At 32.0% G+C, this 20,573-nt stretch overlaps 1 protein-coding gene across 1 annotated transcript in view; it reads left to right on the top strand.

Moving 5' to 3' along the window:
* Window positions 1-20,573, top strand: part of LOC129222239 (cell adhesion molecule DSCAM-like) — a 304,597-nt gene that overhangs the window by 229,024 nt on the left and 55,000 nt on the right. The window contains exon 13 of the mRNA XM_054856719.1: window positions 17,173-17,361. Coding sequence (XP_054712694.1) covers window positions 17,173-17,361 — 189 coding nt within the window. The remainder of the gene's footprint in view (window positions 1-17,172; window positions 17,362-20,573) is intronic.

Genomic DNA, 20,573 nt, shown 5'->3' with positions numbered 1-20,573 from the left:
ATGTTCGGGATCAGAAACAAAACGGAATCTTTGGCAAGGCAGCATCAAGAGTGATCTCTAAACATTAGTATGACCGGGATTCTTGCTCAGAAATATTACATGATGTTTTGATGTGATGTTTTCCACTTCAAGTAATTTGGGACGAAGGTGGAATAATCGCGGGTTACGATGGCATCCCATGTTGACAATGGAAATAGAAGTCTTTAGCAAGATAAAATATAAATGCGAAATCATATAAATGACAAAAGAAATGTTTGAAAAATGATTTGGTATTTGTCTTTACTGAAAAAAAAAAAAAAAAGCTTTTTGGTTACCCGTTTTGATCGTAACTTAGTGAATAGAATTCGAAGCGTGTTAAAATACACATTTTTTAAGCATACGTAATCAGAACTGTTTTATGTTAAGCTAAAAAAATAATGAGATAGGATTTAGCATTTTTAAAAATAAACAAAAATGTTATGAAATAATTTCTTTTTTAAAGATTGTCTGTGTTCCTTTTTTTTTCAATAAATGAATGCAAAATATGCAGTTGTGTAGATAACTGCAGTCACCTAAAACATATAATTTTGGCTTTTCGAGAAAGGGGAATAAAGTAGGTACCTTGCTTTTACTCTGCGGTTATGGTTTATCAGTGTCTTAAATTGATTCTTTCGGTTATGTTAGTATTGAGATATTCTTGTTTCCATAGCACTATATTTTACTGAGTTTTGTTTCTACAGCACATTGAAATGGAAACCAAGTTAAGTTAAAAACTTACTCAATACTATTTTTTTTCAGTAGTAAATACCTTTAACTAAAACTTTCTTCGTACTCGTTAGTCTTATGCTGTGCTGATCCTTAAACTGACCTTATGTTACATTATAAGAAAGATTGCCAATAAATGGGCACAGATATTTCATCTTCAAAAAAAATATTACATCGTGTTTCACTGCGCAGTGGATTTCGATTGTAACGGCAGCATAAAACTTTAAATATATTCTGAAGTACTTGATGCTGCAAATTTCAGAAAACTATAACGATATTTTCCCACGTTGAAGGAACAATTCTGAGTGTATTAGATTAGCTCAAATCTTCCTTTGTCAATTTTATCCAACCTATAAGAATCAAGTTTTGTAAGATTGTGATTGGCAGTTGACAGTTTCTGTATTCAAACTTGCCCTTCCTTCATTACCATTTCAGAACAAGCGAAATTAATATTCCACGCTGAAAACAATTCCTTCATTTCCTGCCGTAGTGAGGCCAATTTTTAACTGCAACCAAGCAAATCAACGTTATTTACACATGAACAACACGTAGTAATGATGAAATAGTATGTTTATTAATGGTCATGTTTATGAGAATTACGCGAAAATCAATACAGTATATTTAGGCGCATACTGTAATTCTCTTACGATTAGGACATGGGGAATTTGGCATTTATGACCAGTTCATATTATCTGTCATAGTTAGAACAAAAGGGGCTTAAGTCAGTGAAATATAGTTTCAAGTAATTGAAGAGTTTGTAAAAACGTATACAAAAAAAAAAAAAAAAAAAAATCAAGGCTGTGTGAATTTTCTTTTTAAGTGAAAAATTGGTAATAAAAATAAGTACAGTTTTTACTATGCATCAGCTTTTGTGAAAAGCTACTTGTAGCTTTTTAATAGAAACATTAAATGTTTTACATCACTGCCCGTATGCATTTAATATAAACTTAATGTGGGACAGTAAAATACTTGCAAGGACTGTTACGAGTGAAAATAAAACCTAGCATAAAATCCTGTCTGTAGGAGCTAAAGAAAAAGTTCAACCCATGTACACTTCAATTAAAAAAACAAAAGTTTTGACTTACGCCCCTTTCATTATGAACCGTCCATATATCCTTTAATTCCCGTACTAAACTTGCATTTAAAATAAAGCAAGTTTAGATTCCACCATTGCTAAATTCTGCAGAATTTTTCGCTCTTCTGTTTTGCGCATTGAAAAAAATACCTTCAGATAAATTAATTATCTTTTTCTTTAAATTTAAGTAAACTCGACTATAACTTTTCCTTTCTGACATGATGTAATTATGATTATTTGAATTTTTTTTCGGTAGCTCCACTAGCTCCTGATAAAACATCTTTACTGGTAATCAATTCAACATTTGCTATTGTTCGACTGTCTTCCTGGAGCGATGGAGGATGTCCGATTTTATATTTTGAAGTTCGCTACAAGCCTAAGCTTCAGAAAGAATGGATTTTGCAATCTTCGAACATAGCTCCTGCTCAGAGCACAGTGACTTTAAGTGACCTCTCAGCAGGAACATGGTATGATCTTCTAATGGCGGCTCATAATGACGCTGGATCAACAGAAGCGGAATATCTTTTTGCAACTCTTACAATGTCTGGTGGTAAATAGAGTTTAAAGTAAACTTAAATCGTTTTGAACTTGGAATCAAATTTGTAGTAGAGTTCTATATCAAATAACTAATTTTTTTTTTCAATTCTTAAAGTGCATAATATTAAATGTGTGCTTGGGCGATTCTCAAAAAAATGTCCCGTGCATAACGCCTAGTTTTTTTATTTTTTCCAGCTAACCATAGCCTTTTAAAATAATGCTGTTGGGGGAATAATACATGCTTTTATATACCATCAAAGCAAAATACTTAATCCCATGTTTAATAAATAGCTACTTGAAAAAATTAAAAAACTTAGTATTACGCACGGGACGTTTTTTTCGAGAATCGCCTATTTGACTATTGCATACTCACTTAAAGGTAAGAAAGAATTTGATAGTGTAGCTTTCATCTTTTATTTGGAAAAAAAAAAAAAAAAAACCAGATATACTCAAATACACCAACAACCGTTTTCATTTTTCACTCATAAAACATTACCATTTTTTTTCCTTCAAAAAAAAAAAAAAAAAAAAAAAATAGGTACTATGGGTAGTAAATGAGATTTTGAGCATATCTTAGTTTTCAAAAATTAATAAAATAGTTTACAAGTAAGGTAAACACACCAGTAGTGCCTACTTATATTTTAAACGCTGTCCACTACTGGTGTGTTTACCTTACTTGTATTTGACACATGACTCTGATGACGTATTTACTAATATGTAAATTTATTATTATTATTTTTTTTAATCGTTCAGTTTTTGGGAGCGTTTGCTCGTCAAAAGTGCAGCAATGCAGTTAATAACTACATTTAACCAGTAAAAAGATTCAAAAATTATATTCGGTTCAGTTTTAGAATAGTATTGAGGAAAATTACTGTTACCAACTCATCTAAGAAGAAACATTTTAAACCTTAGTTTTTAGAGCAAATTACGAGCTGCCCATCCACTATAGCTTTCATCCACCAGGCAATCTTTAAAGCGATCTTTCAAGATACGATGTTACTTGTTGAAAAGTTGTGGTAGTGATCCATAATTGTTATAAAAATTCTACGAAATTCAAGCGAAAGAAGTTTTTAATTAAACTCTCTTTTTTTTTCTTTAGATCCATTCATTTCAAATTAAACCGCTCGTTTAAACTTAAGATGTTTACAACGTTGAACGCTTGGGACCACTTAAATGTTTGTTCGAGTTTTCAAAAACGCACTTTAGCACCTGCTGACGTTGGAAATACATTCGATCCTGCTCAGTGGAATAAGCAATTTGAGTGCGATCGAAATGACAAAACAACGCTTTGGTACATTGAAAAATTATTACAATAAGTGGGATATTCTTTTGACCCAGTGGTGCCCAACATTTTTCTCCCGAGTACCGGATCTCATACTAAAATCATTCTTGTGGGCTAGAACACATATAACATTTCAAAATATTTCATTCTTTTCAAAATAATATGGGAAAAATGTGGAAAAGGAAAGAAAATTACAAAACAATAAAAGTTGTTATCAATTACTTGATGCTTATTTTATTACCCGACTGCGTTGCGCGACACAAAGGAGGGAAATGCGTTTATGAGTATATGTATGTATATATGTATGTTTGTTCCCATGTGGCTTTGTAGAGGCTAAATGCCTTGGTCAATTTTGAAGATTCGTATGTCAATTGATTTGTATTAACCTTGGAAGTGTCACTAAACACATGATAGTAATTAAAATTCACCATATCCACAATTTGTCGCCATATTGTCATTTCGGGATCGTGTCGCACACAGATAGCGTGCTCGCTGATTTTTTTTTTTTTTTTTTACTAAGTCTACTAATTTGTTTTTCATTTCTAACATGTTGCATTTGTTTTTGTCATGATTCAGGGGACTGAGTTTCGCGACATGTACTTTCTTGACGGACTTTTTTAGTTTTGCGAGAAAGATTTGACTGACGACGTTTCCAAACTGCATTTTTGCTAAAGGTCAAGCATATATGTAGCTTTAAGTTTAGTTAGGTCACTAGAGGGATTAATAATCTGTATTTTGGACGACCACAAGTAACTTAATAATCTTTACGCTAGAAATTCTCTCAATAAATTGACAATATCGCGAAATTTTCTGTTTTATAATCATAACTAAGTCAATGAAAACTAAATAGTGTAAAATAAAACTAAATTAACTGAAAAGTGTAAAATAAAAAATAATTATTTAATAAAAACGAAAAACCAAAAAAACTAAATTGAAAAATATCCCAGTAGTTTAAAATGTTATTAAGTACTACTGAATAACTGCACCATTGAAATAGTTTTATAATTGATACACACATAATAAATTCAAAAGCATATTCATAATTCATAATCATAAATTCAAAAGCAGAACAGCAGGATCAACAGTTGGGGCCCATTCAAATTTTCCTTGATTGGTTAAAAAGGAATTGGACCCGAATGTTGATCTTTTTATTCTGCTTTTGAGTTTATGCTTTGTCTTAGTATGTCTGTATCGATTATAAAACTATTGCAATGGGGTAGTTATTCAGTAGAACTTAATAGCATTTTAAACTACTGGGCTTCCTTCTTTTCTTTTTAGTTTTTTTATATTTTTACGCTGTCTGTCTTTTGTTTTTATTTAATAATTATTTTTTATTGACTATATGCCTTTCAGAAAATAGTTTCTGAATTGTCGTTCCAAATTTGTGACATTGTCACTAATGGTGCTTTTCGATTTCTGACATTGAGCAAAACAACGGCCACATGGATTAGCTACACGGGCCGTTGGTTGGGCAACACTGTTTTAACCACTGTTTCAATAAGCGGGCTTGGCTGTATCTAATTTTAAGCAATTGAAATAAAATGGAATGAATGAATTTTTTAACAAAAATGTTCAGTTTTCTCAGTCGTACATAAAAATGGCAACTAACACAACCACGTTGCTAAAAAATATAGCTTGAGGAATGAAACGCAACTTTTCACAGGACTTGTGAGAAAAGTAATGTTAAAAGGGAAAATGATCTCATAATGCCATGCTTTAGAAATAGCTTTTAGGGTAAGAAGAGCCGACATCAGATGTTGAGAGGCATAAGGGGCGGTTTTCCCGGCTTTTACCCTTTATAAAAACACTGCAATTCTTTCAATTTTAAAAACTTTCATTCTCCTACATGGATATTCCTCCCGAATACTTCTTAGGGCTAAGGTGAAACAAGGATAGTTTACACATAATTCATCAGAGCATTGAAAAAACTCTAGATATCAATGTTTTGCTAAACTATTTAGTATAATTGTAACATTATTTGTTGGTTATGTATTTCTAGTGATGATTTCCTGCGACGCTTTAATGTAATGCAATAGTTATAACAAAAGGTATTGAGGGAATTTTTGTGCAATCTGTCCGTAGATTGCGCTTATGGGAAGGATACATTGTTTTAAATAATAACTTTACATCTCAATTGTTAACAATAATAATCGCACTTAAAATTAATTTATTGTAAAGTTTGTGTATATAACTATTATTATAGTAGGCAAAGAAGTTTAAGAAAGGACGCAGAAGTTGTAATTTAAGGAAAAAACTAAAGAAACGAAACAAAGAATGTCAGAAAATTTACAAAATTATATCAAGCAACTTTGTAACTCGTATAATCTAAAATTGTCTATTTTCGTTTTACAATACAGAGAAACAATAAATTATAATCTCTGCTACCATGGAAACGAATGAGAGCAATGTGCCGTATCTCTTAAGTAGAACATGCGTGAATACTCCTACTCTGGTAGTAGAGATTGTGTAGACCTTTAATTAAACAAGACCGCTGCCGGACCGCTGCCTTTCAATGTTTGTCTGCTGAAGTAACTTCATGAAAAAACGCTTGATTTTTTTTTTTTTTTTTTTGCCATTCTTATAAATTTTGGAGAAACTGTATGAACATTCACAAACTGAGCTTGATTAAACAATGCAAAATAGCGGTATTTTATCTCAAACGCTCTGAACAACCAGCATGTAATTTTATCTGCGCAATCGAATATTGATCTTGTACAACTAGTCTCTGCACACTTACGCAACTCTTACCCGCCGATATCTTCTGTACGCTATCTCTTCGCCCTCGCAATATCTACTCGCTTCCTTCACCTTACAACTTTAGTTGTCTAAATGCTTGAAATTGCGTCATCGTCATGAAAAAACTCTAAAGTTTTGTTTCAGATTAATGGGGTCCTTTCCAAAATTTTAAAAGTATTTTTTTTTCTAAAAGAGCATGTTTAAAAACGTAGCATCTGATCATTTAAAAAATACTTTGACTAAGTTTAATATTAAAAAAAATATACTTTAGTCGGTGCGCTTTCATTGTTTACGCTTCTGCCGATGACATCACAAATGATAAAATGCCATTCAGTATTGCCACTCTCAAACCACAATATTTAGTTCGCATCTTTACTCACGTGTATTGGCAGCGATATGGTTGATAGCAAGAGTAGAGCGCAAGATTTAATTCGCTTCTTGATTATTATAACGTAGAAACCCGGCAGACAGATACGCCAAAAGTACATCATTTGTGGAGTTATAAAGACCACGCCTTGTTTGAAAAATCGGACATTTTAAAAAATTAATTAAAAATAACTGTTCGGAAAATGAAAGTATTTTTTGGGTCCATGTTAAGTTTTTTTTTGCTTATTCTAACGATTTCAGTGACTAAAAATAGTACTTTTGATTAAAGGAAACAACCTCATTGCTTTCTATAGGACCAAATGGTGATTGATATTGTACTGTGCACCTATTCAAAAGCTTCCAACCTATCTTCATACCCTCTTGCGCAGCACATTAAGTTTTTTTTTTTTTTTTTGGCTAGTGTTAATGTATTAATAAATTAAAACGTTGACAAACTGTTGACCGACACCGTTGCTTACTGCACATAAATTTGAAATCTTCCAACCTATATTTATGCTATCTTGCGCAGGTTTTTTTTTCGTTTGAAGAGTGTTTTATTTTTACTCGTGTTATAGTATTAATAAATTAGTAAGTTAAAACGGTGACAGAATGTTGACCGAAATTGTTGCGTACTGTGTCGGGTTATAGTATAAAAAATCACCATTGTTAGAGATGTCTCAATTTTATTTATACCTTTAGAATACCAGTGCGAAAACAGTTAAATTTTCACGAAAGTTGTAAAAGTTAATAATATCAACAATATTTTTATAACAATAAACATAATAAACATGGCTAATATTACAAAACACATTAGTCCTATTAACAGTCTATGGAATCCAGAGAAAACCAAGTTCTTGATATTGCCAAATCGTTCATGCGAATTCTTATTCTCAATCATAAGAATAAGAATTTGCTTGAACGATTGCGGCTAAGCGTTAAACTTTTCTCCCCATATATTTAATGATTCTTTCCTGAGTTACAGCAAATGATAACATTTTGTTTAGCTCATTTCTAACGGTTAGGATTTTATTTCAGCAACTAACGTAATACGAAGAAAGGAAGTAATGCGAACAAGAGAAAAAGCAAAATTGATGCGTTAAAAACATCAAAAGTTTCCTACAATATCACTTGTTAACCAATAGTGTTCTATATAGCCTGACCTTTCAGTGGTCAAATAATATAACTATGTTTTTGCTGCAAACAAATAGTTCTTACTATTGGCATCAGCGATTCATGAAACTGGAATGGTTTCCAGATATGAAACGTGAAAATAACCGGACCCAAAAGGCGTCTATGCCGCTTTTATTTGCTATAAAAGCATGTTCAGAGATTTGAGCAAAAATAAATATTTTCCCTTTAGATGCATTATAAAGGAGACGAAAAAAAAATGTGTTTAAAGAAAAAATAAATACAGCAGCTTTTATCAAAAACGAAAGATATTTCGGCATAAACAACTTTTTGGAATAGTATGACATTTTTTCTCAAAAAAGCTCTTCAATACTTTGATTTAAAATGTTATTTATTAATGCCCAACCTTTTTCCATATAAAGCATATTTCCTCGGGAAAAAAATCACATAAAATCTTGTCCGCGAAAATTTTATGGCGAATAATACAAGAAATTTTCTCAAAAACTACCCTTTGGCTTGCACTTCATACATTATTTATGCCCTTACCACTTTTTTAGTAAGACCATTTTTAGGAAAACAAAGCACACACATAATATTAAATTTAAGTATAAAATTTTTATACTGAAGTGTCTGTGTAAAGCAAATAGCATACTGGCAGATTGTCATGTTCATGTTTTCTTACAATGTAGCAAGTTTTACAAAACATTTTGCTCGAAAATGATTGCAACTCGGAAAAATTAGGTTTATAGAAACGTAACTTACTATAGAAAAAACGCCTGCTTATATAAACCACTGTAATTTTTAGGCTTACTTTAGAGGAAATATCACGATTTAATTACTAATTTGATTCCCTTTGAGAATCTATCTTTTTTCTTACAATAAATGATTAAGACATAATTGCTTGTTTGTAACCCCTTTGATTTTCAGATACTATTCGCAATTATTTCGTTATTTTTGACGGAATTTTAGGAAAGTGAACCAAAGGTGGGCACAATTGAATTTTAATGGAGTTTTATAATTTTCTCCCTATGAGTATTCACGTGATTTTGTTATGTGGAACTAAACACCTGTTTTCAACACATATCAAGAGCATTTTTTTCTCAAGTAAAAAATTAACTATTTTCATAATGCAATTTAAAAATTGCAGTTCATCAACCTTCGTTTGAGCATAGTGCTCCAATGGTGACTCACCATAGTCACCGTATGCACAACGTAAAGTTATTAATATGATGAATTTATAAATCTGTGAATTACTGTGAATGAAGATAGAAATAAATAATTTTCCAGAAAGCGTATCCTTTCTAAGAACTTAAACTCATGCAAATCAAAAAATGTTCCCGTTAAAAATTAAAACTATGTTTTGAAAAAGTGAAATCAGTTTACTATGGCAACTGATCCAGGAGATCAGGTTTTTTAATGTTATACCGGCGTTTTTCTATGGGAAATAAATTTAATTTTGTTTTCGGGGGAGGAGGGGGGGGGGTACACCTAAGAAACACCGGTCACCTTTGCATCATCTACCTTATATAAGTACAAACTTTTTGATGAGTAAATTTTAATTAGATCTTTTTTTTAACTTCGTGTCTATTTTTGATTAAGACATGCATTAAAAATTTCGCCAATGGATTCATGCAGCTGCATATTTAATTTTTTATTTATTATTTTCAATTAAATTGGAGTCTTAATACTCTATGCATATTCAGCAAATATCTTCATTAACTTAATATTTGAAGATTTTGCTAAAACTGAGGAAATAAAGAAATTCTCTTAAACTGTATCTATATACTAGACAATACTATGGTTTTGTTAGTCGATATGTATTTACTCTGCTTTGCATTTGCTTGGTTTTCTTTGATTTTTGTGAAACTTGGAAAAAGTAGTCCTTAAGCGAGGAATTTGAATATGTCGTAATAAGTGACAAGCATGGATGATGAACTGTTAAAACCCCGTCGTTTAATAAATGTGTGATATTTAAAAAGAATGATTTATGTCATTTCAAAATCGATACTTACAAATCAAATAATTAAATTTATATGCGCTTTGTAGTTAATGAAAGAAGTACGAGTTGGATGGTCGTTAGAAGATATTGTAAATGAATTACTAGAATAAAAATATCAGAAGTTAAAACATTTAGGGACCCGTTTACTAAACAACCGTACAAATATCTTAAAGTTATCAACAAGTTACACATTTCGAATTTAAGAAAGTTTCATTTTAAGAAAACTGAACGGGTTTTGTCTGCAGATAAATTACCAGAAATAGCCATAGTGATGTCCTTACTCATGATGCTAGTGTTTGTCGTAGCAAAATGATCGTGGTAAAAAAAAACGGATGAAACAATAATTTTAAATTTCCTTACAAAAGATCAAAATTGTCTTCCTGCGGTGGTCGTAAATTTGAAATCAGCATTGCAATAACTAAGACAACAAGGGTGATCTAAACGTAATTTCTTAAAGCTATTTCTTTCACAAATCTTTCTGCTGCTCTACTTTCATCACCCGTGGATTGGATACGTATTTGAGCGTGCGTGAAGCGACTGATACAAGCAGATTTAGTGGTGGTGTCTGCGGGTTTTGATCCACGGAATCTCTTTGGTGTGTGAATTCAGTTTCTCACTGCTAAGCCAGCCTCCAGGCTGGGGGACAAAGTTGGATTATATATGAGTTTTGGCCGTACGCCACATGATCGCAAACTCATCCCGAAACGTTCACTTGTTTCACGTACAAGACACAGTACTCAATAAACCACCTTGAAATACTGATTCACTGCAGTCGTAACGCCTTCAAAGTAGGTTGAGTATGATTATCAAGAAGTAAAATTACGTTATTAATGAAACAAACCAAGCATAGAGTTATTGAAAAATCGTTTTTTTTTTTTTTTTTTTGACTTATTATTATTAAGTCAAGCATTTTCCAAACAACAGATAAAATCCAAAATTATTAAAGAAGAAACGTATAACAATAACACAACATGTGAGAAATAGATAGTTGAAAAAAAAGTCCATCCTTTCAGGTACACAAACGCATCGCAGAGTACTTAATTTTAGCCAAATAAAAAAATATAAAAGCCAAGCAAGAAATGAAAACAGAAGAAAAAGTACAATTCCTAAGTACAGTAACTTGAACATCATTCCGTTCCTCTCGCATTACTTTACAAAGTTTCCATTAATCTTCAGCCTCCTCCTAGAGTATTTATTTTCACATTCCTATTCTTCTTCTTCCTATCCTCTCAATCCTCCCATCTTCTAAGAGAGTAAAAGGTCTTCAAGCACATTTGTTTTGTAGGTTATATGCTGTAACATTTTCGGTAAACGTAGTTTTTGGAGAAGCTTGAACATTTGTAGTTTGTCACGATAGGTTCGTTCTTCCTTTCTTCTGTGGTAAGTACCTGGGGAAGGAAAAATGCGCCACGGAAAGTTAATGCATCTTCTTATGTCTTAATGTTTCAAAAGGATGAAAAAACTGAATTATCTTAAGAAAACCTTTATAAACTTTAATAGCTTTGGAAGGAATTGGTATTTGAAAGATTGAAGGAATTAGTACTTGCTCTATAAAGCGTACTCAAAAACTCATTTCACTATAAAAGTAACTGTCGAAAAGTGAGATTAATTTAAATTACCTTAAAGAGAATAAGTTGGTAATAAATAAGTTTCAATTAGTTTTTAAAAAATATATCTTACTAGCAAAAATATCCGGCGTTGCCTGGGTCAGTAACAATTATGAGAAACAATCGTTACTTGAATTTGTTTTCTGTTTTAAGTGAAAGAATTTAAAACACACCTTTTTGACGTGGTTGAAAATCGAGCTTCTTTCTTACTCATAAAACTAAAATAGCAATAAGTAGTATTCATTTAGAAACGAAAGTACTACATTTAAGCATACATACAAATTTGAAGAATTTCCGAAAGATAAAATTAAACTTCACATGTCATTAATTACATTAAATTTTCATTTAAAAAGAAAATAATCATCTAAATCCATTTGACAATCTTGTGGAAAAACGTTTCTTTAAGATTTGACTTGAGAAAAGCCTCGAACAGTCAGACGGAACGCAAAAATAGTCAACAATACAAAAATTCTAGATATCAACTGAGAGTTGAGACGATACACTAAATAATGCATTGAGTTGATGAAAGCCTTCAAACATGGAACTGAAACGCTTATAACTCGTTTTTTATGCAACTTAGAACTTTCTAACAGACGCCATCTTCAACAGAAAAATCAGCGCTTTCGATGGACACATACGTAATGTCAACGCGTGCAAGTACTTTTTCGACCCCTTATTGGCGCATTTATGCAAAAATTGGGACTAAAAAAGAATAAAAAAGGAACTATCAATCGGATTTCTTTTTGAACTTGTCTATAAACCTTCCCAGTACCAAAAAGAACAAATGGTGATAGTTTCAGCCGAATCTGCAGGGTAGTTTCTGAGATCTTAGGGAACACACACACACAGTCATGCCATTTACCAACATCCATTTTTCATATGTATAGATTTAATAATATAATTAAATATGAAGTTGAGTTTTATTTTGTTGTGCTTTTTTTCATTTCAAAAGTTTAAGTTATCGAAGTAAGTACTGAACTGCTGTGGGCAGGTAAACGGCAGTATCTGCAAAAATAGTTTTCGAAATATTTGAAGAAATTCGTTTTGGATTCAATATTAACAAAAGGGAAACGTCGGAATTCGGAGTTTTTCTCGTGTTTTTTTTCATCGGAAACCAAATAAGCAAGCTTGTACGATAAAGGTTACGTACTATAGATGACAAAAAAAAAGCAGTTACTGCCCTTTACCTGCCCATTGCAGTGTAGACCCCTGATATGGGTACATGTTTTTTATCCGTGTTATAAAATAGTCGTGGTACATTGAAACCGAGCGCAAGTTAAACAACATGATAGTGCTAATAACCGTAAAACTTCGGATAGCCCAAAATTCAGATGAATATTGAAACGAAAAAGATGTGCATATTAAAATGTTCATTTTAAATGCTAAGTACAGTAGAAGCTCGTTCATTTACTTAACGCTTGATCGTTTTTACACGGGTCTCTTATAACGCGCGTTTTTTTCCCCCCCTCAAAATCCCGTCTGATATTCGTTCTAGTAAAAACCGATACATTGGATTAAAGTTAAACTTATTTACCATGCATGGAACTACTTATTTAGCATATCCCTTCTGTAAAATACGTTGTGCATTTTGAAGATAAGCCACAAGCTTATTCTGAACCTTTTGATGTAAAGCATTTTCTTCTTGTAGAAAAGGTAATGTAACCCTTTTCATTGAATTTGTAGCTATGCTTTTGCTTATAAACACGCAATTCGATTTTAATATTTTGAAATTTAAAATAGACATGTAACCAAACCGTTTACACTTTATTGTAAGAGCATTTTCTTAAAAATGGCTATTACCTTATCCTCCACTCTCTATTCTTTCCTCTATTTACGTTAGTAAAATTGACACAGAAAACTTTAATGCAAAAATAAATAAATAAATAAAACGTAAATGGTTAACCAATGTCAGTTTCTTTGACTTATTTTGTTAAGGGAACACTATCATTTTAATATCATTAGAGGCAACCGTTACTTCAGAAAGCAAATAGCTTACTTGCCATTTCTACCATATCCTTTTTTTTTTCATTTTCATCAGTTAACTTTTGGAACACTGTAAATGATTATAGTTTTTCAAATTCTATTAAATTTAAGCATATAATTCAGAGAGAAAAATATTCATATATTTTGCAATTAATTTTATTTACAATTGTATTTCAAATTAAGGACCAAAATGAAGTTAAATCGAAAATATGAATACACACAAATTATGATTAAAAATCAGAAATAATTGTTTTGTATATATTTTGCTTTCAATTTTAGGACATGTGTGATATTTTTTGAAATAAATTGTTGACTAGTAACATGTTTAAAAATTAATACGTTTTTATTTCGACGTGTACATATTTAAGTTTAGCTTTAAAGTTTCAGAGGTTTTACGACATCCATTTTTACGTATTATCTTTCATCTGGAGCTATTGATCTACCAAACAAGTTCTGGTTCCAATCACTTTGATAACTATGTTGAAATGAATATTAAAAAGCAAAATGCACTGGAATTAATATGGGAGGGAATGATTATGAAAATATGCCCTGGAATGAAGATATGTGATGCGAGCAAAAATTTCCAATAAGTGTCACTGGGCTTCGTTCAGCTAAATACAAATAAACATTTTCCCCAAGCAAATAAAATAAGCTTTTTAATATTAAACGCTACATCCTAAATTCCGAAGCTATTATAAAGCTATTACTGACAAGGATTTTTAACAATTTCTTTCTCCCAGAATTGGTCATGTATTTTATCGAATGCTTAGCGTAATAAAATCACTAAAGTCCTCCTGTTCTTCTCACAAATAAAAAACTCCCTTTTAATCTTAGGAAAATCCCGAAATTTATGGTGTTTGGAAATGAACTTTATAGCTGAACGTGCTTATCCTGTTCCTGCTGCAAGTATAAAAAATGTGAGGAACGGATAGTAAACGTTGTTAAGAATACCAAGAGGCTTTTATCGCCTTTGTCTCGAGCAATGTAATTGATATCATGGAGTTAAGTTTGTAAGTTTTCTAAACTAGAAGTTTACTTTTCTAAAAACCTAGTGTTGCAAATTTTATTATGCAATTACAAATCAGAAGAAAAAGTCAAAATTATTTTAAGAAAGAGTAAATGAATCGCAACAACTCACTCTAATTACTTTTGAAAATAAATTTTCCTTTTTAATTTTGTTGAAAAAGTAGCTTTTAAATTTGGAAAATAAAAGTAGGGGTTTTTTCTGTCTATGTTTGTAAATGGTTTGAGCTATATTGTGTTTTTGATGTAAAGTTTGAAAATGCTGACTCTAAGTTTTTGGTACTTTAGAAAAAATTCTTTGCAGCTTTGAGAACTTTTTGTTGTACATATCGAATCACATTGAAGATAACGTGCAGTTTAAAAACGAAAAATAAGCTTTCGAAATCAGTGGAGTGTCGTTTCATTATCTGGAAAAATGGATGCGGGTGATAGTAACATATCTTGACTAATAATAAAGCTGAAAGTCCCTCTGTCTGGATCCCTCCCTGGTCTGGATTTCTCTCTGTCAAGATCTCTTTGACGCGTAGAACGTTTAAACCGTTTATCCGATTTTCATGAAATTTGGCACAAAATTAGTTTGTAGCATGGGGATGTACACCTCGAAGCGATTTTTTCAAAAATTCAATTTTATTTTTTTCCTTTTCCAATTTTAAGAACATTTTACCGAGCAAATTTTCATAAATTGAGCGACTAAACTCCAAATTATCATAACGTGGAACCGTAACATGGTCGAGCAAATTAACATTTAATTAATTTATTTAAACCCCACCAATCACCACCGTACCAATCCCGGTGAGGGTTTAACCGGATGTGCTAACTTGGGGGAACAGAACAACAGTTCACGAGCGACACTCGTAGGAACAATTTTGATATTTACAGAAACCAATATAAAGAAACAAAGTAACGTAGTAAATTGGCGAGAAATTCACCATCCATTATTTGTAAATATACAGGCTAACCAAATGACCTTTTAATTTTCTACTACGGACAAAACCGTGCGGGTATCACTAGTGTGCAATAATTTTACAGACGCACAAAAGAAAATCGCTCAGAATGTGTTCATAAAACAAATGTAAAGTGTTAATAAAACAAAGAGAAGAAAAGTTAAATCCAGATAAATGAAATTATCTTTGAATGAGCTATGGTTTTTGAATGAACTTGGCTGAAACTATGGTTCATAGCTTACGGTACTTGAGAACCTGCTTTTTCACTATATTACTTGTTTTCCTTTCATTTACTTTTGCTAATATATAATTTTTACAAAACCTTAACATTACTGAACTGAAATCAAAGTTTTTGATCAATATGTGTATTTTGCTTGGAGTTTATAAAAGTATTTAGTCAAGACTAATCAATCAGAGTTTCTGTATTTCAAAAAAAAAAAAAACATACAAGCGGAAAGCGGATAACTTAAAATGAGAGTGTTGAGGTTTCATGAAAGCAATTGCTTTGATTTCTAATTTTGTTCTACATCAAATGCGCAGGTGAAGTTCAAAACACAAATGCGCAGGTAAAGTCAATAACAAAAACTCAAAAAGTAAACACAGGTTTATTATTATTTATTCCAGGTAAAGACTGCAGTATAAAATGCTTTGTACAGATCAAAATGATGTTTTTTTCACTAAAAATTGCATACTATGTTAATTTTTCTTTTGTGACCCAGCCACAGAGCTGATTTCTATCTCCCCCATTAAATCAACTGGCACATGATTAGCCCCATTATCATAATATGCACTTTTAAGATTCATGTTTAGACAACATGCCTACGGTTTGTTGACTGCAGGAAAGAGTTGTTCTGTTTTTCAGTTTGGTGTCAATATAGTGCTTAATAGCTAGTAATAGGAATAATTTTATCATATAAATGATCTTATCTACAATAGCTGAAATCAAATAGCTTTTAATCTTAACTAGTTGCTCAAAAACAACTTATTGTAACTTTTCAAATTAAATAGCTAAAAAATCAGTAATATTTTAGGAAAAATTTAGGACAACTCTTATTGCTATTATTTGCTATGAAAAAAGGTCATGAAGCAGGTCTGCGGAGTTGGAAAGAAAATGACCGGTTCCGGTCTCTAGAAATTTCAGGACTTTCGATTGTGACTCGTTTACTCCAAAATTAGGCTGATTACTACTTCACGACTCTGACTCTTAACTTAGTAGCCTTCGTTGAGTTATTTAAAATGAGTTAGAACGGAAATGTAATTCGCTGCACATTTGTGCTGCATAAAGAAGGAAAAGGAGATTTTTGTTTAGGGGTTGTTCGCAAGTGATAACATTCGTTTAACGCTTTAAAAGGGGGGGGGGGGGGCGGGATTCATGAAATTTTGATAGCTTGTATCAAGGGGGAAGAACGAGGTAGCCAGAAGTGTGACAAACTACATTTTTCATTACAATATGTTCATGAAAACTAACGTGAAATGTGAAAAGGAAAGGGGAGAGCGTCAGTGAAAGTGTGACTGACAAAGGAGGGATAGAGGGTGTAAAAAATATTGAAAAAAACTGCAACACAATTTATGGACAGTCCCTTTTAGCAAAAAATTCTATGCTTGCGATTAAACCGCTTTTGAACGTCACCTCCTGAAATGCGTATATATAAAAGAAATACTAATTGGAAACTTAGTTAAATGTGTAGCTTTTATGTAATTATTTGTCTTAACCTTTCAACTTCTAATTACTGTCATTTCTCTTAAAGCTACCGTCCCACCTCTTGCCTCTATATCGTCCAATGTGTCTGTTGCCTTTTCAATTTTGCGGGACCCAGCTGTATTCGTTCCGATTGTTTGTGCCATAGTCGTTGTTGTTGTGATAACCGTCGTCGTTGCTGTCGTCATGGTTTTAAGAAGAAAGGACGCCACGTCGGAATGCCGATCTCAAGGTGTCTGTAAGTTGTTATCTCTCGGTTTCGGTCTGTTATATGGACCGCTTGCGAAATGGAGCAATTAAATGATAGTACCTACTTAAAACTATAATTTCACACAATCAACTTTATGTGCGTTAAGTGCTGGCCAAATTATTAGACTAAGACTCTTTTAAAAGCAAATTCTTTATTGATTACATTACTATAGACACATTAACGAACAGTGAAATAATTACCTAATATTTAGTGTGCATTCCCTTGTTCTCGATGAGTATTTTAAGTATTTTCGGCATACTTTTCACAAGGTTTACACAATTTCTTAACTTTTTAAAAAATGAAGTAAAAAATTGTTTATACTCACATACACATACTCACTAATTACCTAAAACTAACTTTAACTATAGCAGAACACACTAATAAAAAGAACCAGTGAACTGTTTAAGCTGATTGAGGTTATGTTCCTGGTAAGTAGATAAACAATGAACATAAACAAAGTAGACAGTGCTGCCACCTGCAAACATTAAATTATGTTAAAATAACATAATAAACAGTATACAGTATGCACTGTACTTCAACAGTAAAATAAATAGTATTTTAGTACAAATAGTGTACAAAAAACAAAAAAAAAATCTCTTTAGTCTAATAATTTGGCCAGCATTGCAAGCGAGCACCTTAAGTATTTTTTTCTTTAATATTCAATGCACCTTTCTTAAACATTAAGTGATTATTTTGATATAACTATAATTTTTTTTATTATTTATCTCTTGAAAAACAATAAGGGTTTTTAGTCAAAAGCCGTTTTTTGCAGATAAAACTACCATTGCCTTAACACTTCCAGTAAATTCACTTTTTTTTGCAATTTTTAAAAATTTGTGTCCAACTCTTTGTTAGATACCAAAGAATGATATTAACCAAAAATTTGCAAAACGCTAACTAAAAACAGGTTTCATGATTAAGGTAAACACACCAATAGCTTCAAGGCTCATATTTGATAAAATAATAATGCAGGCTTCTCAATGAATTCAAACGTACTGGAAGTAATACCTCATGCACGTTGGATGCACTTTTGAATCCGTTGCGAGACCTGGAATCCTGTTTTTCAAATATGGGTCATTCTTCAAAAAGGATATCTTTTCTGTCACACGCCTTTAAAAGTAAAACTTTAAGGGAAATTAATTTAACAATGCTTTTTAATTTCATCAAAAATATATATCTATTTAAACCTGCCAACAATTTTTTAATAACGATTTTTAATCTATGCTAATATCATGCAGAGAGAAGACGGATTTTTGTGTGTTTATATGTTCGAGGTAATCTCCGGAACCATTGCAGCTACTTGAAAACTTATTTCACTGTATGAAAGGTTTATTCTTACTGAGTGACATAGGCTATAAATTATGCATATTAGTATATGTACTTATATTAATTTTTTAAACCAGTAGTTTGTCTTCGCTACCAGTTTATGTTTCGTACTGATCTATTGTTATATATGTAAGCACAAGCGCTGATTGTCTCGCATCTTCATTTATATAAATAGTTGAAGGTTGCCTATGAACTGCATGCTTAGGAATAGAATCAGGTGAAAAAAAAAAAATACGATGATGGCGTTAGAATCGCCATAACCTATACATGCTAGACCCCTTGAAAATGACAGGTCGATCTATCCGACATTTTGGTTCCAAGACGGCTTTGGATCCAACCTTGTTTCTAGTATTTACAAACACGGTATAATATTCGCTGGTTTCTCTGTCGTTAAACAATTGATGATAAGTTGAGTAAAATGTCACTTAAGGTAAATCCTTTGCACCTTATTTGTTTTAAATTTGTATTAATTAAATCTTCTTCATTTACGGTATAAAATAATCAAAAATCAATCGGGCAACACATCCAAAACTTGTGCACCAATTTTCCGCAACGAGGCTTTTGTACAAAGACTAATTTTGTTCCTCGATAGATTTGGAACCAAAATTTCGGATAAGTCATCTCCTATTATATAGTGGCCTTAATACATGCATTTGATGCAGCGGAGGATAAGGTACATAACATTCTAGCCTTGGATATTGCGAAACATTTAGACTCGCAGAATATTAATGCATCAAAATTTATTCTAATGAATTATAACTGGGATTCGCTTCGAGTAAATTAAATTTTGAATTCAAGTAGTGCATATAGTTGATATTAATCCCTGATTCTAAAAGCTGTAATTTTGCATGCATTTCGGGCAACCCTTAGAGGATTTTTAAAATTTTATTTATGCTAATATTATAAAGAGAGAGGGTTTATTTTGTATGTTTATATGTTCCGGACAATATTAATACATGATTGCATCCTACTGAATGAGAACGTTTCCAATCTAGCAATTAGATTTGTAACCGATCAGCGAATCGTCTATGGTACCAAAACGCAAATTAATGTTTATCGGCATACCCGGTGGAACTGAAAAAAGTTTAATATGTTCAACCAAAATCAACGGGCAGGCTGAGGATGAGTTTGTAGTTTTTTTTTAAATTTAATTGCAGAAATTTTTCTTAGTGATCGAAAAACTTAACTCTCCGAAAACTACTTTGAATGGCTCCCGTCTGAAGCACTCCGTACGTTTCATAAGAAAAAAAAATGGGCCATTTGGATAGCGACTTCAAAAGGTCTGCCGCATAATGTATTATGATGTTCGATGAGTCACAGTTTGTGTATAGAAGCCGTGGATTCTACACGAACTAAAAGATTAAAACAACATTGAGAAAGGTGTCATCTTCGCATTTGCCCCCGATGATTCTCACCAAACTATTCCCGTGGTTCCCTTGATAAACGCGTGCAAATATACTTTAAGCCTGTTTAAAGTCGTCTCCTTTTAGGGACTTTTTACGATCTCTGTATCTTAAGTATACCTTTAAGAGTCCATATTCATTCTATTAAAATTAAAGGTGGTATTCCAATAATTTCGTTGCGAAACTTTAATTTGTCTTATGTATGCAATGGAACTGGACCCCAAGTAAAATCAGAATGTACTAATATGATTTACCGTATTATTCTTACTGGATCAGCAGCAGGTCAGTCAGGAATATTTCTCGAAATCCCACGGTCCTTGCATATTTCAATTTCTAATATAAGTAATTGCAATTTCCAATGAAAATTTCTTACGCCATCACCATCATCCAAACTGCAGGTCATACGTACAACGTTAAATATGGCAAGATTATATTGTTCACGGGGAAGTAAAGATTGGTCTCTTTTGTTTA

The sequence above is a fragment of the Uloborus diversus genome, chromosome 5, assembly GCF_026930045.1.
Source record: "Uloborus diversus isolate 005 chromosome 5, Udiv.v.3.1, whole genome shotgun sequence".
Classification (NCBI taxonomy): domain Eukaryota; kingdom Metazoa; phylum Arthropoda; class Arachnida; order Araneae; family Uloboridae; genus Uloborus; species Uloborus diversus.
The sequence above is the reverse complement of the archived record's forward strand: the minus strand, read 5'-3'. Positions and strand labels throughout refer to the sequence as shown.